This window comes from Limulus polyphemus, unplaced genomic scaffold, assembly GCF_000517525.1.
Source record: "Limulus polyphemus unplaced genomic scaffold, Limulus_polyphemus-2.1.2 Scaffold1233, whole genome shotgun sequence".
NCBI lineage: Eukaryota > Metazoa > Arthropoda > Merostomata > Xiphosura > Limulidae > Limulus > Limulus polyphemus.
The window spans coordinates 216,200-229,229 of record NW_013666843.1 but is presented as its reverse complement, the minus strand read 5'-3'; the positions used below and the strand labels follow the sequence as shown (position 1 = coordinate 229,229).

Genomic DNA, 13,030 nt, shown 5'->3' with positions numbered 1-13,030 from the left:
ATACATACAGTACTAGATTCAGGTAAACTACTTCCAAAGCCGTCGTAATATCTGTGATTTGTGTTATCCCTTTAAAAATTGAACCAAAAAAAATCGAATTTTGTTCAACCGACTCTAGTCTGAGTTGGTCACGTGAGACATTCTAGCCGACCCAATATCGATCGAATTTTGTCAGCAACATAGATTCAGAGTTGTCTTACATTGTTGGAAAACATCAAAAGGATGCCGGTTACATATATTGTGATCATTGTTGTTGTTTTGTTGTTTTTTTTTGGGGGGGGGGTCATAAAAATTCATCGTGATTTGTTGCGGTATAAGTGTTCTAACATTGGCCAGATTCAACATATGGTTATAGGTGTAAACATATATTAAACAATATGGCGTGATGAAATAATTGTTAGTTATAAAAAGAAACAGGTAAATACCAAGTACCGTGGAAAGTAATCCATCAGATATTATTTCGCCCAAAAGATCTCGTAGGTCGTGATTAATCCATAACATAAAAAAGGGGGGTGAGCTATTTTAAAAAAGCCAATCATAGACTATTTAAGCTTTAAAACGTCTTAAAAACAACAAAATTTAAATCCACGTATAGGTTTCTCACCCAGCAGAATCTTTTCACAAAGTCGCACCACCATCCGAAACGTAACTACACTTATACATATATTCTGTACTAAGTTGTACGTACTAGCCCCGAAGAAGCTGCAAAGACGAAACGTTGGTTAAAATAAAAGTTCTCTGTTCATTTTCTGGGGTGTAAAATGTGATTTTTCTCGTCTCCTTTTTTTTTTTAAATCAAAATGTGCAAAATCAGTATACGCTACAAATTTTGAAAGACGACAAAATATTTCTTTGTGGATGGGTTGCACAACTACAACTCTTTGTATGTCTTGCTTATTTTTACTCTTCACACATAATCGTAAATTATATCAAAACAGACGAAAATAAGAATGAATTAACATACTGCTCTGGGGCACCCAACTTTTAGACCACTAAGTATTTGTTTTGTTTTTACTCTGACCCAGCCAGCTAGATCTAAACCAGTTATTTTATAACCGTATAAACAGAATGTTTAGAAAGCTCGAGAGTTGTATGGTCGACATTTTGTGGAACTTGTCTATTCTTAACGCTCCAGCTTTAATTACAACTCGACTTTTCCAATGGTTTATTACTTTGTGCCTCAAATAATAGGATAATAGAGGAAAAAAATAACAACTAAAACACTACTGAAAATGTTGTGAAACATCAGGTTTTGTTGTTGTTTTACAGAGCATCAGTTTGTAGTTCTGATGTTGAAATATAAGCTGAAGAGGATAAGAACATGGAGTAATTTTAAAGGGCTGCGTGCGTATGTGTGTGAGAACCTGTCGGTCAACATTAGATGTACACGCGCACGAGTAGGACGCTGTACATATACCTGTTGAACCGGTTTTCAGTGTTCTGGACCACTGTATCATTGACCCTCTGCATGTCTTCCCGCTTCTTTTCCCCTTGAATAATCACAGAGTCCCTTCCTGGCCATGAACGGCTGTGTTTAGAGAAAGAACAGCGAGCATCGAGCCCAAACTGTTACAAAGATTGTTATCTGCCTAATAAATATAATTTTATGAATTTACTATTTATCACAAAAAATAACTTGGAGAGAAATAATGGATTTCTTAGCGAAATCAATAACAATATAATCGGTTATATTGTGTCGTGACGTTTGACTCAAGTGAAAATTGTCTTTATAGGAAACTGGATTTTTTTTTCTTCAATGTTATAGAAAAAGACATTGATAATTATCTTCCTGCTCCATCGACTTAAACAAATGTCAAATATATTTGTTAACCCTAGAATTACCGATAGGGTAGTATCCTATCTAAACATATACTTGTTAACCCTAAAATTACCGATAGGGTAGTGTGTATCTTGTCTAAACATATACTTGTTAACCCTAGAATTACCGATAGGGTAGTGTGTACCCTGTCTAAACATATACTTGTTAACCCTAGAATTACCGATAGAGTAGTTTGTATCCTGTCTAAACTATTTATACACCAAGTTTTTTTGTTGGGCGAGGGGATCCTGAAATCAAAGTAAGGGGTAAACAAAAGTATTACCAATACTGCAAGTTAATCCCACTTACTAGTGATTGATATCATCATTTGATCTGTTCTTTGCACTGAGTTGTAAGATCTGATTTCGCTTGGGGGGGGGGGGGCAAGATAAAGCCTTTACACGTGCTGCTGCCAAAACCGTGGTAAACTGGTGAAATCTGAAGTGAAATGTTTGAATAACTAGATAAAATGTATAATGCAGTTTCTAGTATTGAGCATTTTGAAAAATACGTATTCGATTGTTGTTGTTTTTTTAACGCTTGTAAGTTGTTATAAGCATTTGATGATTGAGTTTGTACATAAAATATTTCAAACTTGTTTTAAAACTATCCAGTAGTTCTCGGAAGCAAAATCTTCCGCTTATACGTCTACACTCAAAAATTATAATTTCTTAAACAAATCTTGCCTTAAAAATAGTTATATTAAAACAATCTGTAACAGATATCGTTAGGCTTAATCGATCTGGTAAAATCATCAGTTCACCTGGCAAAACCGATTTTTTTTCCTAAATAAAAAAAAAAGAAAATATGTATCTTCACCCAGTTATATTCGTATTTTATGAACTCACGTTATCACGCTTTTGCATATAAAATAGTGCAACACGACAGAAATCTTGACAGTTACAGAAATTCATCTTGAAAACTAGCGAATACATTGAACTTATCTGGGAAATGTAAGTGTGACAAGTGTACAGAATTTTTCATCGTGCAATATGTTATACTGATTTGATGTTTTAGCAAGTGTTAGGATCAAGGATGGACTCCATTTTTCCACACTCCTATGTGTATTGTTATCAGTCTTGGCCAGTAGTTTTGGAGGGCTTGAATTTTGCAGTTTTATCACCATGTTGGATAACGTCATGAAGTCCATTCAACATATGCTGTAGGAGGTAACCCTATAGTCTCGAGTTTCAAACCGAATAGGCGGGAAAGATTTGACGTTTTATGTCCACCACTTGTATAATTAGATCGCTGCCCCCTTCCACTGATATATTTTCTCAGTCACTGTTTTCAGATCATCCTCTTTTTATGTATTATCAGCTCGTATTAGCTTTTCACGTTATTGTCGGCGCCTCGGGGCGCGTGACGCATGCGGATCACATTTTTTGGTGACCTTCAGGATTTCCCGGTTCTCGTGCGCTCCCATCACATTTCCTTCCCTCTTCTTGGCAGTGGACGCGACCAAACTAGGCATAGTGTTGGTTCATTGACTCACGTATAACTTACTTACACTGCGCTTTTATATATGGACGAGTTTGTGTGTATGTACGTGTTTCGCCGTTCTTTCGCTCAAACTATCTGTCTATCAGACACCTCCAGAACTAGACTTCCTTAAACGATGTAGAATGAAAGTAGATTATTGAAGCCAGTGTTATGGTTAACCTACGGAGCATTGCTTTCTCTTAGAAAAACTTCAACACCGTTCAGACTTCTCTTGAAGTTTTCTCGTTGACTGTCTATTTCATTGGCAATGTTTCCTTACTAAATATACTACACAGCCTTCGCGTGTGTGGATTGGACTCGAGTTACTTTTGTTAGCTATGAGTTGGCGAGAACAAACCATCCAGGTGTGATTCTCGTGCGCAACACGGGATTTTAAAACTGTTGAATTTATTAAAGAAATTATTTAGGATTACACAACACTGAAGAATGAGCAATGTTAAAACCTTGTCAGCTGGAAATATGGGGAACAATCGCGTCTGTGGAGATCGATGGTAAGTATTGTACTCAAGTGAAGAATATAGCGTAGCCAGTATTTTTACAATCTCCTCTTTAATTCGAGTTGTATGTTTTAGAGTTTATAACCTCTGACAAATATGCATAATTCAAGCAAAGTTTGTGGCTCAGACGTCACGTTACGAAAATATATAATACATTATAGTTAATGGTGTGAAAGTTGTATCGTCAGGATATCTCTTAAGCACTTACTGTAATGTCTACATAGGTACAGGTACTACAAAGCTTTCGTCATGACTGCTGTTATGTTGAAATAAGATACGTTTCTTTTCACCTACCTGCAGTGAAATTAAAACAAGAACTCCAGGAACAGCAAATAGTTTACAATTTGAGGATGTTACACTTTCTGGTATGAAGAGTTAGGTGTAGTGGCGAGTTTTTGTTTTTAATTAGCTTTTTTTTTCCTTTTTTTTTTTTCTTTTTTCGATGTTACGAAAATTCACCTTGTACCTTAACTCATAAGTTCGCACTGTAATAGCACGTGTAACTTATTTTATCAATTTAAGCTAGTAATATAGTGCTTACACCAATAAAAAAAAAAGTTTATCCGTTTTTGCCATATCATTACAAGAGTCCTGACTTTACAGGTAGTACAGCCCCTATAACATACGCCTTTTATTAGCTTCTGTCGCCACAGTAATCATTACAAGTGTCCCATACTTTCGTAGATAATAAATTACAACACACTAAACATGTCTTTTAGTGGCTTTTCTCACCACAGGCTATTGTAAATGTCGCATACCGTCCAAAGTTTTACAACACATTTAACATTTGTCTTTATTACTACTGTTTGTAAGTAATAGCCTCGTTTCTACAGTGGTTTGTTCACTCTCGGTACCGCGAGTTTTTGAGGTATTACATGAATTTTGTATCTTAGCGGTGAGCTTGAGGGTTTTATGGTGCTAAAATTGGAGTTGGATCCCTGCTGTGGGCACAATACAGGTAGCCCATGGTTAAGTTTTGTGCTTAACAATATTTTTCTTGTTTCTCTGAGTACACCATTTCTATTTGGGAGTATATATTATAATACCTACACCCGAAGTTTTATTTCGGTAGATATACCACCACCTTTGACCTTGATGTCTTTTGTTCAAAGGTGGAGTGCCAGCATTAAGCTGTGATAGCCTAGAAGTACTACGTCTGTAGAAGACAACGTGAGGCTTAAAAGAACACGACAACTTGTCGAAACTAGTTTTTCGAATATCAAGACATCTAACAGTTTTTCACGTACTGCCACACTCGATATTATGTTCTTTTATGACAATAAGGCTTTCAATTAAACAATCCAAATTGATCATATTTAAATTTATTTCCTGTTTCCAACTCCCACCTACCTATAAAATCAGCTGGATTTAAAAAACAATTGTACGATTTTTCTGTTAACTGAATATCAGGAAACATTTATCGCCAGATATTTTGACGATTTGTGATATATTAGACATGATTTTTTTATACTTCTTTCAACCTCTGATTTTGTCTCGGTTATGTGTAAGTGCTGTAACGTGGCCGAAAATATCGTTAACAGCAACGCTACTCGTCTGACGAAAGAAAAATATAATTACATATCACTATTAATAAAAACGGCATATTTAATTAGCTATACTGTTTATTGGGTGGATACTGATTTCTAATACGTGTATAGGTTACTTGCTGTAATCAGAAGTTGATATTAATGTCCATTGAGTCGCACTGTTCTCTACATCTATCACTTTATTGTGAACACAGACCTCAAGATATATGCGTTTACGGTAGATTTGATTGTTTTGTTAGTTATTAAATTATTATTTGTAATAAAACCTGGTCTAGTAGTGAAGGGTCACCTTTTCTTTACATCCTGTGTATGACAGATTAGGTGGACCTGCATTGCAGGACGTCTCTATTGACGTCAGAGTAGAAACCGGAAGCCCGCATGGTAGCGCGATTTGCTCCACCCCCTAGCGGTGGATGGAAAAGAGAGAGAGAGAGAGAAAAAAAGGCACTAAAAAATATTATCTTAGTCTATGTGTAACATTATGGTGTCGTTGATAAATTTCACCGTATTTTAATGGTGATATAAAAATATTGAATTGAGGAAATCTATGTACGTGTTGATTTACGACTGGGATTAATATTAACTAAATGAGGATTACAAAAAATTCCTGTTCCAGTTTTTATTAACTAGTGTACATAGAATACTCCCAACTCAGTAACACAGTGAAATTAATATCACTCAAGATGTATTTAAAACTCTAGTAATAATGAGTATTTCTTTAAAAAATATGGTTTGTTGATTGATGCATAAAAAAGTATGTTAAATTGTTAATCTCGATTCCTTTGTTACGTCATAAATAATTACACGCCAGACTTTCATATTGTTGACCTATATTATTATGTTTTATCCTTAATGAAAATTTTAAATTCTTGCGTCATGTTGACGTTTTTAATTCTCCCAATTTCATTTCAAAGACATGCGTGTTTTAATACAATTGATTTATTTTAAAAAACTGACGCCCCCCAGTGGCACAGCGGCATGTCTGCGGACTTACAACGCTAGAAACCGGGTTTCGATACCCGTGGTGGGCAGAGCACAGATAGCCCATTGTGTAGCTTTGTGCTTAATTCCAAAAAAACTGACATCGAATTTTCTTACATAATTGGAGCTATTTTTAAACATTTCGGAAGAAAAAAAAAATTGCAGGAAGTTGATATTAAACGAAAATGGGTATTACAATGAGAAAACCGATTACATATTATTATTCAGTAATTTTTCTACTGACTTTGCTGGCGAGAAATATTCTATCTTCTCTGCTGTACTGCTGTTTCGAGTACCACACCCGAAGAGTAGAGTACACTAACACACTACAGCCTTTAAAAGGGTATAGGGTAGTAACTATGGCATGTATTCTTGCGCTCAGTTGAAAAAAAAAATGTAAACATTGTTTACTGCACTTTATTATTATCATTTCAGCGCGGTACCGTGTTTCTTTGCATAATTATCAAAAAAGGCTGTATTGCTTCTTCAACGTCACACACTGTAGCTCACGGGAAGCGTTTTATTTTATTTCTGTGTCCCGTCAGGTTGAAAAGAAATGCGTCTGTTTGTTTGAATCGGATTTTTTTTTTGTATTTGGCACTTTGCCTTTGGAAGGCGGAGTAATGAAAATATTACACACACGTCGAAGGAGGGACTATTCTGGGAATAGGCTTCTATCGTAAATGATTATGTGAGGATTTGTCTTTCAGCTGTGTGATGACAGTACTGATTTTTCAGGTCACGTTAATTCGTATCAACCCATTGCTTTTCTTTTTTACAACATTCATATTTTTATTTTATTTTATTATCTGTACATAAGTCGTGTTACTTGGTATAAGATGTACGTATTAGAATGGTAAACAATTCAAAATTCTTCGTTTAAAATTGGCAAATGTATAAATAAAAGATACGATTTTCACAGGGTCTCCTTATTTTCCTTGAGATTTTCAGCAACAAAGGTTCTGTACTTGATTACTCGTATAATAAAAAAAACCCTTGGGATAGTCGTGTTTGGAAGAATTGTCAAAAGATTTTGATTGGTTTAGTAATGATGTGGTGGTGACATCCCAATTCGTCTATTCCCATTGGCAATAGATTGAATTTTAATATAATAAACCTAAAAAATACGATCATCAGGTTGTCAAATATATAATAAGGTTTAAATACAAAAAATCGCATTTAGAAACGAAGCATTTTTGTATTTATACTGTTTACAATATGATGCAATAAACATTCAAACATCGAATTTTTTTTATTTACATGCACAAATACACTACAAATATATCACATATAAAACCTAGCTTGTTCTCAAAAAAAATATAATACTGCTTTAAAGTTTATTCCTTTACGATAAAGTGACATATCAAGTTTACAGAAAAAAACACAAAAAAAGCAGACTAACGGGGAGAAGACGAAATTTGAATTAACCGGTGTAGTAACCCTTAAAGGTGGACGTCATACGTGCTAATGTATTATTATCATCATTATTGGCAGCGTTATTGAACTGATACATCAGTCCCAGTTTTGAAATAAAACAGTATCATTCAATGTTCCCGTGTGTTCCGGAACCGTGAGTCCGAGGATTCATGGTTTGTAGCCCTTTGAAATAAAACTGCGCTCCCTACTTTGAGGCTGTAGGTATGTTATAAGTGGCCGATTCCCACTAATCGGTTATCCAAGAGTTAACAGGTGGTACTATTAACAGCCCTTTGTTCTCTCAGTTGAAAATTAAAAATGGCTGTGCTCATATACCCCATGCGTAGCTTTGCACGAAATTATAAAACAGACGATCATCATTCTTTAAAGCATTGAGTGTAACAGAGCAATAGAAGTTGTGAAGTCAACGATTTAACCCTAAGGATTCTCGTCTATTTTATTGCATAGGCGCCAAAAGGAAGGTGGGTGCAATCACTTTCTGATCGCGTGTTATTTGGCTACATACCACGAAATTGACATATTATATATAGAGGTGTTGCACGAGACCTCAAAACATTCGGTTTCATTCATCGCCGCCATACTGTTATTTTACCCAAGCCTAATGCAAGCACTTGGCGGAGTAAACTATATACCACGTGACCTTTTTGACTTCAGTGCAAGACATCGTATAATACAGTCAATAATACTTTATTGTAACCACATATTATGTTCATTGTTTATAAATTTATTTTTGTTATGGTCTGTTAACAGAATCACCCCTTTTTTAAATGTGGTTTCTCCCTTCCCTTAGCGCGTGACCAGAACTTAGTGAAATATCAGCGCAGGTTAATGACGATTCGTATCGGGCTGGTAATATCGTGAGAGATGTTACAGTTCTGTACTACATTAATGTTTAAAGTACTCCTGTTGGAAAAGTAGATTGGCTGTAATCGTTGAAGTAAAATTGAACATCTATTTATATCTTGCTATGATGAAGCTATTTTAAAAAAAATCTCAAGTTTATTGTATCATTCACTAGTGCAGATACTTTGACAAAAAATATAGTTATCTACAACTAAAATGCTACAAATAAAAGGCATCTTGAAAATACGTTATCAAATGGCATATATAAAGTTTTGATGTGAGGTTTGTTTTTAAATAATAGATTACAAAACTCGCATCAAAAGGCATATTGTTCACATAAATTGTTTTTCAAAAAGAATCTGAATTTATTTGAACCTTTAAAGTTAACTCCTTTATTTGTGAATATCGAACCCGTAAAGCTAATTATAAATTTTTGATTTGTATTTGATGTTCAGTTGTGTAAAGAAACGTCAAACTTTTTCTGCTGAACGAAAACAGAAAAACAGTTTACACGTCGTGTAACAGAACAGTTAATCATATATTTAACTCTCAAATTACACAGGCCTGCGATGGTTTTATTGTTTTGACATGTTTACATGTTCTACAGTAATTCCTGTATACTGAATCTGAAAACATCCATTTTTCTCCTTCACGTACATACTTTCACAAAACGTCATAACGCAATACACAAAAGAATGACCATAACCCGTAGTTTTGAGACTAAAAGACGTAGATTAAAAAAATAATCAGGATGAATGAGTAAGCATATTCGTTTAACAAAAATGTTCATTGTGGTAAACGAAATAATAATTAGATTTGAATAAGTGCGTTTTTTTCACGATTTGTCAAAAATCCTTACTTGATAGAAAAAAAATGAATATTATTTTCGAAATCTGCGTAGCTGAATTTGGAAAATTCGTTATTAAAACCAAAATAAATTTCTTTTGTAAAGTTTAGATTGGCAGGCCTGTGTTATCAACGTTTTAATAAATTCAATCATGTTGAGTAATTTTATGTTTTGCTTGTTCAGTATCCAATATATGTAAAGATCAAAATAATTAGGCGAAATAAGCCATTTCATATTTAAAATACATAATGACTCTCGTTAATAAATGGTAGTATTTTAATATTATTATTCTTTGTTTACATTTATGTGTAACTGGTACGTCATTATAGATTCTTCAGTCAACAAAAGTCGTAAGCATTTTGGAGGATAAGTAGTTTTAAAAGTAGTTTATAAGTAGTTATAACAAACCGATGTGATCACCTGCTAAATTTTTAAGGTATAAATTATAATAAAAAAAATTCTCACAGGAAATCCTTAGATTCGTAACGTATGGATCTTAAAAAACTCTTTGATTGCTTGTTCAAACGAAAGTGGTATAGAAATACTGTCTGTAGCTTGTTCGACAAGTTCTAAATACCATAATCCAGAAAAATACACACGTTCTTCTCAAGCCGTGTTCTGACGTCATATCGTAAGATAAAAGCTAAAGGTCAAGTAGTTGGAGGGCGATCGGACAACATTTCTTGTCTGCTCTCATCTACAAAAGTGTTGGTATTTTTTTAATAGTATCTGATTCAGGTGACCTCGATCAAGAATCTGACGCAATGAATACTCAAGGTGGTGTATCTTGTAATCTCCCTGTCAAGGTTTACATACCTTGATAACTTCAGAATAAAATAGAACAAAGACAAAAAGAATAATAATACATATATTTTCGGATGGTTATTTAAGAAACGTTGTGTGAAAGTATTTTGATTAACTTAATAATAACATCACGATAACGGTCGCCGTGCTTTTGTAATTCTTTCAGTAATGTTTTACTTTTTGGTTCATTTTATAGGGACGGATGTACTATTTTCTACTACCCCTTTTTTCTTGAAACACTTTTTTTACATTTTTCTCTGTAAGTAAATCTTTTTTTTTTTCGGAATTTCGAGAACTGTAACGTTTAATAATGGCTGGAGACGGCTTGAATGGGTAATGAAGCCATTATTAGTCTCAAAGTGGGTTCCTCGTCATCAAACTGTAACGTTTGTCAACAACTTCGCCAGAAAAAAGCTAATTTATCCGACATTTGGCTGGGTTATTGGTGTTATTACGATAAACCAAAATAATGTTATGCAAAGTGTGTTCGTATGGAGGAAAAAAACGTGCTTGAAAAAATTCAATATGGCCAGTTTTCAAATATATAAGTTATAAACTATATTAATCCAGCTCTTAACAAAGATGAATTTAAATACTCAAATTTAGGAAAAGTGTAAGCAGCATGAAGTCATGGCCTCACAAAGTGGGCTAAAGTAGAATTTATTTAAGTGCGTTTTGAAACAAAGAACCTGTGTTTAATAAATTCCATTTTTGTATGTTTAATGTATACAGTGAAGGATACAAAGAAATTGGGTAGAATAACAGTGCAAAATTGAGCGTAAAAGTTGCCTGAAGTAGAATTTACTAAAACTTGTTTCTTTTTGTTGTTTTTTTGTATTTAATACTTCCAATGCTGGATGCAAAGAAATAGTGCACAACAGTAGATATTATAGCATAAAGTGTTAGACATAAATAGAGAGGTTGGGTAAGTTATATTAAAACGATTTTGAAGCCTTACCACATCATTACATACCATGTTGCCACACCCGATTATGCTCTATCTAGTTCCCATAGCAACACTCCTTTATGCATGCTTTCCATAATCCATCTCATTTATAAGGACAATGCTTCCCCAACATTCACTTCAACACTCCAATCACATAGAAATTCATTGGCATTGCATCCATTTACTTATCTGTTGTTATTTTTATGGAATAACAATTTATACCTATCTTATTGACCAGTGATTGAGGTATAAATTTCACATAGAAATCCATGGAGGTTACATCAGCAACTTTATTGGTATATCTTGGTACAGAATGGCATGAATACCCATTTAATTTACCAGCTGCGTGAGGTATGCAATGGTTGATAGGGAGGTATAACTGGAAGCCTTATCTCGGTGAATCCACATCCTGTTGCCCTTATTTCCATATGGAGATCCTTCTATATTATATTGTATACTGTTGCCTGGGCCACATGGAGATCATTCTATATTATATTGTATAATGTTGCCTGGGCCACATGGACAGCTTTTGTCACTGATCTTTGTGTTTGTGGATTCTCACATGTTACAGGATGCCTCACTTTCCAGGTCTCTTTCTGGATGGTCCAGGATCCCCATTTTCTAATGCCATTAAATACAGAGGATATCCCCATTGTGGAAGTTATATATATCTTATCTGAACACATTTTTTGTTATTTGAGTGTATGAACATTTTGTTTTGTTAAGGACCAATACATATCCTTCCCAAAAACAATGATTTTGATGGCATAACACAACCTGTGAATTGCCATACTGTGTCAAAATGTAGTTCTGATATGTGTTGTTCCACCATGACTACATCATAAATTGCTTATTTGCATATTGAATATCAAGGGAGGCAGCTACTCTGTGCTCGGGGTCTGTTGAGGGGTCCTGCAGTGAGATGCTCTAAAGCTCACTATAAATGCATACTACATAATGAGCTAAAATGGCTACTGCTTTTTCATGGATTCATGAATATATTTGTCACCTAAATTTCTTTTATGAAAAATCAGCAAAAGTTAATAGATAGAATGAAAGGGGGGGCTCGATGATATTACTGACCCCGGGACCTGGGCTGGCTCTCGATGCCCCTGTCTGCTGCAACAAAGCACTATGATGGCTGGTTAGAACCAGAGGCACCACATAATAGACTTTCTCTCCTTCTGAAATACAAAAAGTTTAAGTATTTTAAAACAACCCTTCCCTCTTTGTTCCAACAACACTGACTTAAACATAAGGGTAATTATTTCACTGGGATATTTGTGTAAATTTAATGGGGTAATGTTAGTTTGTTAATGCCTGTTGTTTATATGTATGTGGCATTAAAGATTTTACAATTGAGATTACTAATGCTATGAAATGTATGTATATATTAAAGGTGTGTCGATACAGAGATAAGATACAAGTATCGTATCGTGAAGCAGTGATACGATTATCTTGATACATCGTTCGATATGATACAATTTGGCAAGCTTTCAGTAAACATTACGAGTCTTTTGTACAGAAAAAATCAGAATTTCTAATAAAGTATTTTTGCTAAAAATTAATGATTCAATAAAAGAAGATGAGTATTGGGTACTACATGTTATTTTCATTTCTTTTATCAAAGTAACATAACAAATTACGATAACAAAATAGATAGACAGATATTAACTTTTTTTTTTTTCTTCTGAAGCCAGCTGCCATTTAGATCAAAACTGAGAATTTGAAAGAGCACTGTAAAGTGTAAAGTACTTAAATGAGACAATGCTAGTAATATAGATAATAAATTACAGACAAGACTGT

The 13,030-nt window shown here is 34.3% G+C and overlaps 1 protein-coding gene across 8 annotated transcripts in view; it reads left to right on the top strand.

Moving 5' to 3' along the window:
- The window catches only part of LOC106462725, an 81,872-nt gene that overhangs the window by 20,842 nt on the left and 48,000 nt on the right, over positions 1-13,030 (top strand). Inside the window, exon 1 of one of the 8 annotated variants that reach the window (XM_022390058.1) lies at positions 3,300-3,813. The exons of the other annotated variants lie outside the window; for them this stretch is intronic. Within the exon in view, the coding sequence (XP_022245766.1) occupies positions 3,749-3,813 (65 nt within the window). The 5' untranslated portion in view covers positions 3,300-3,748. Of the gene's footprint in view, positions 1-3,299; positions 3,814-13,030 lie in introns of those variants that run through there. 8 annotated transcript variants of the gene reach the window in all.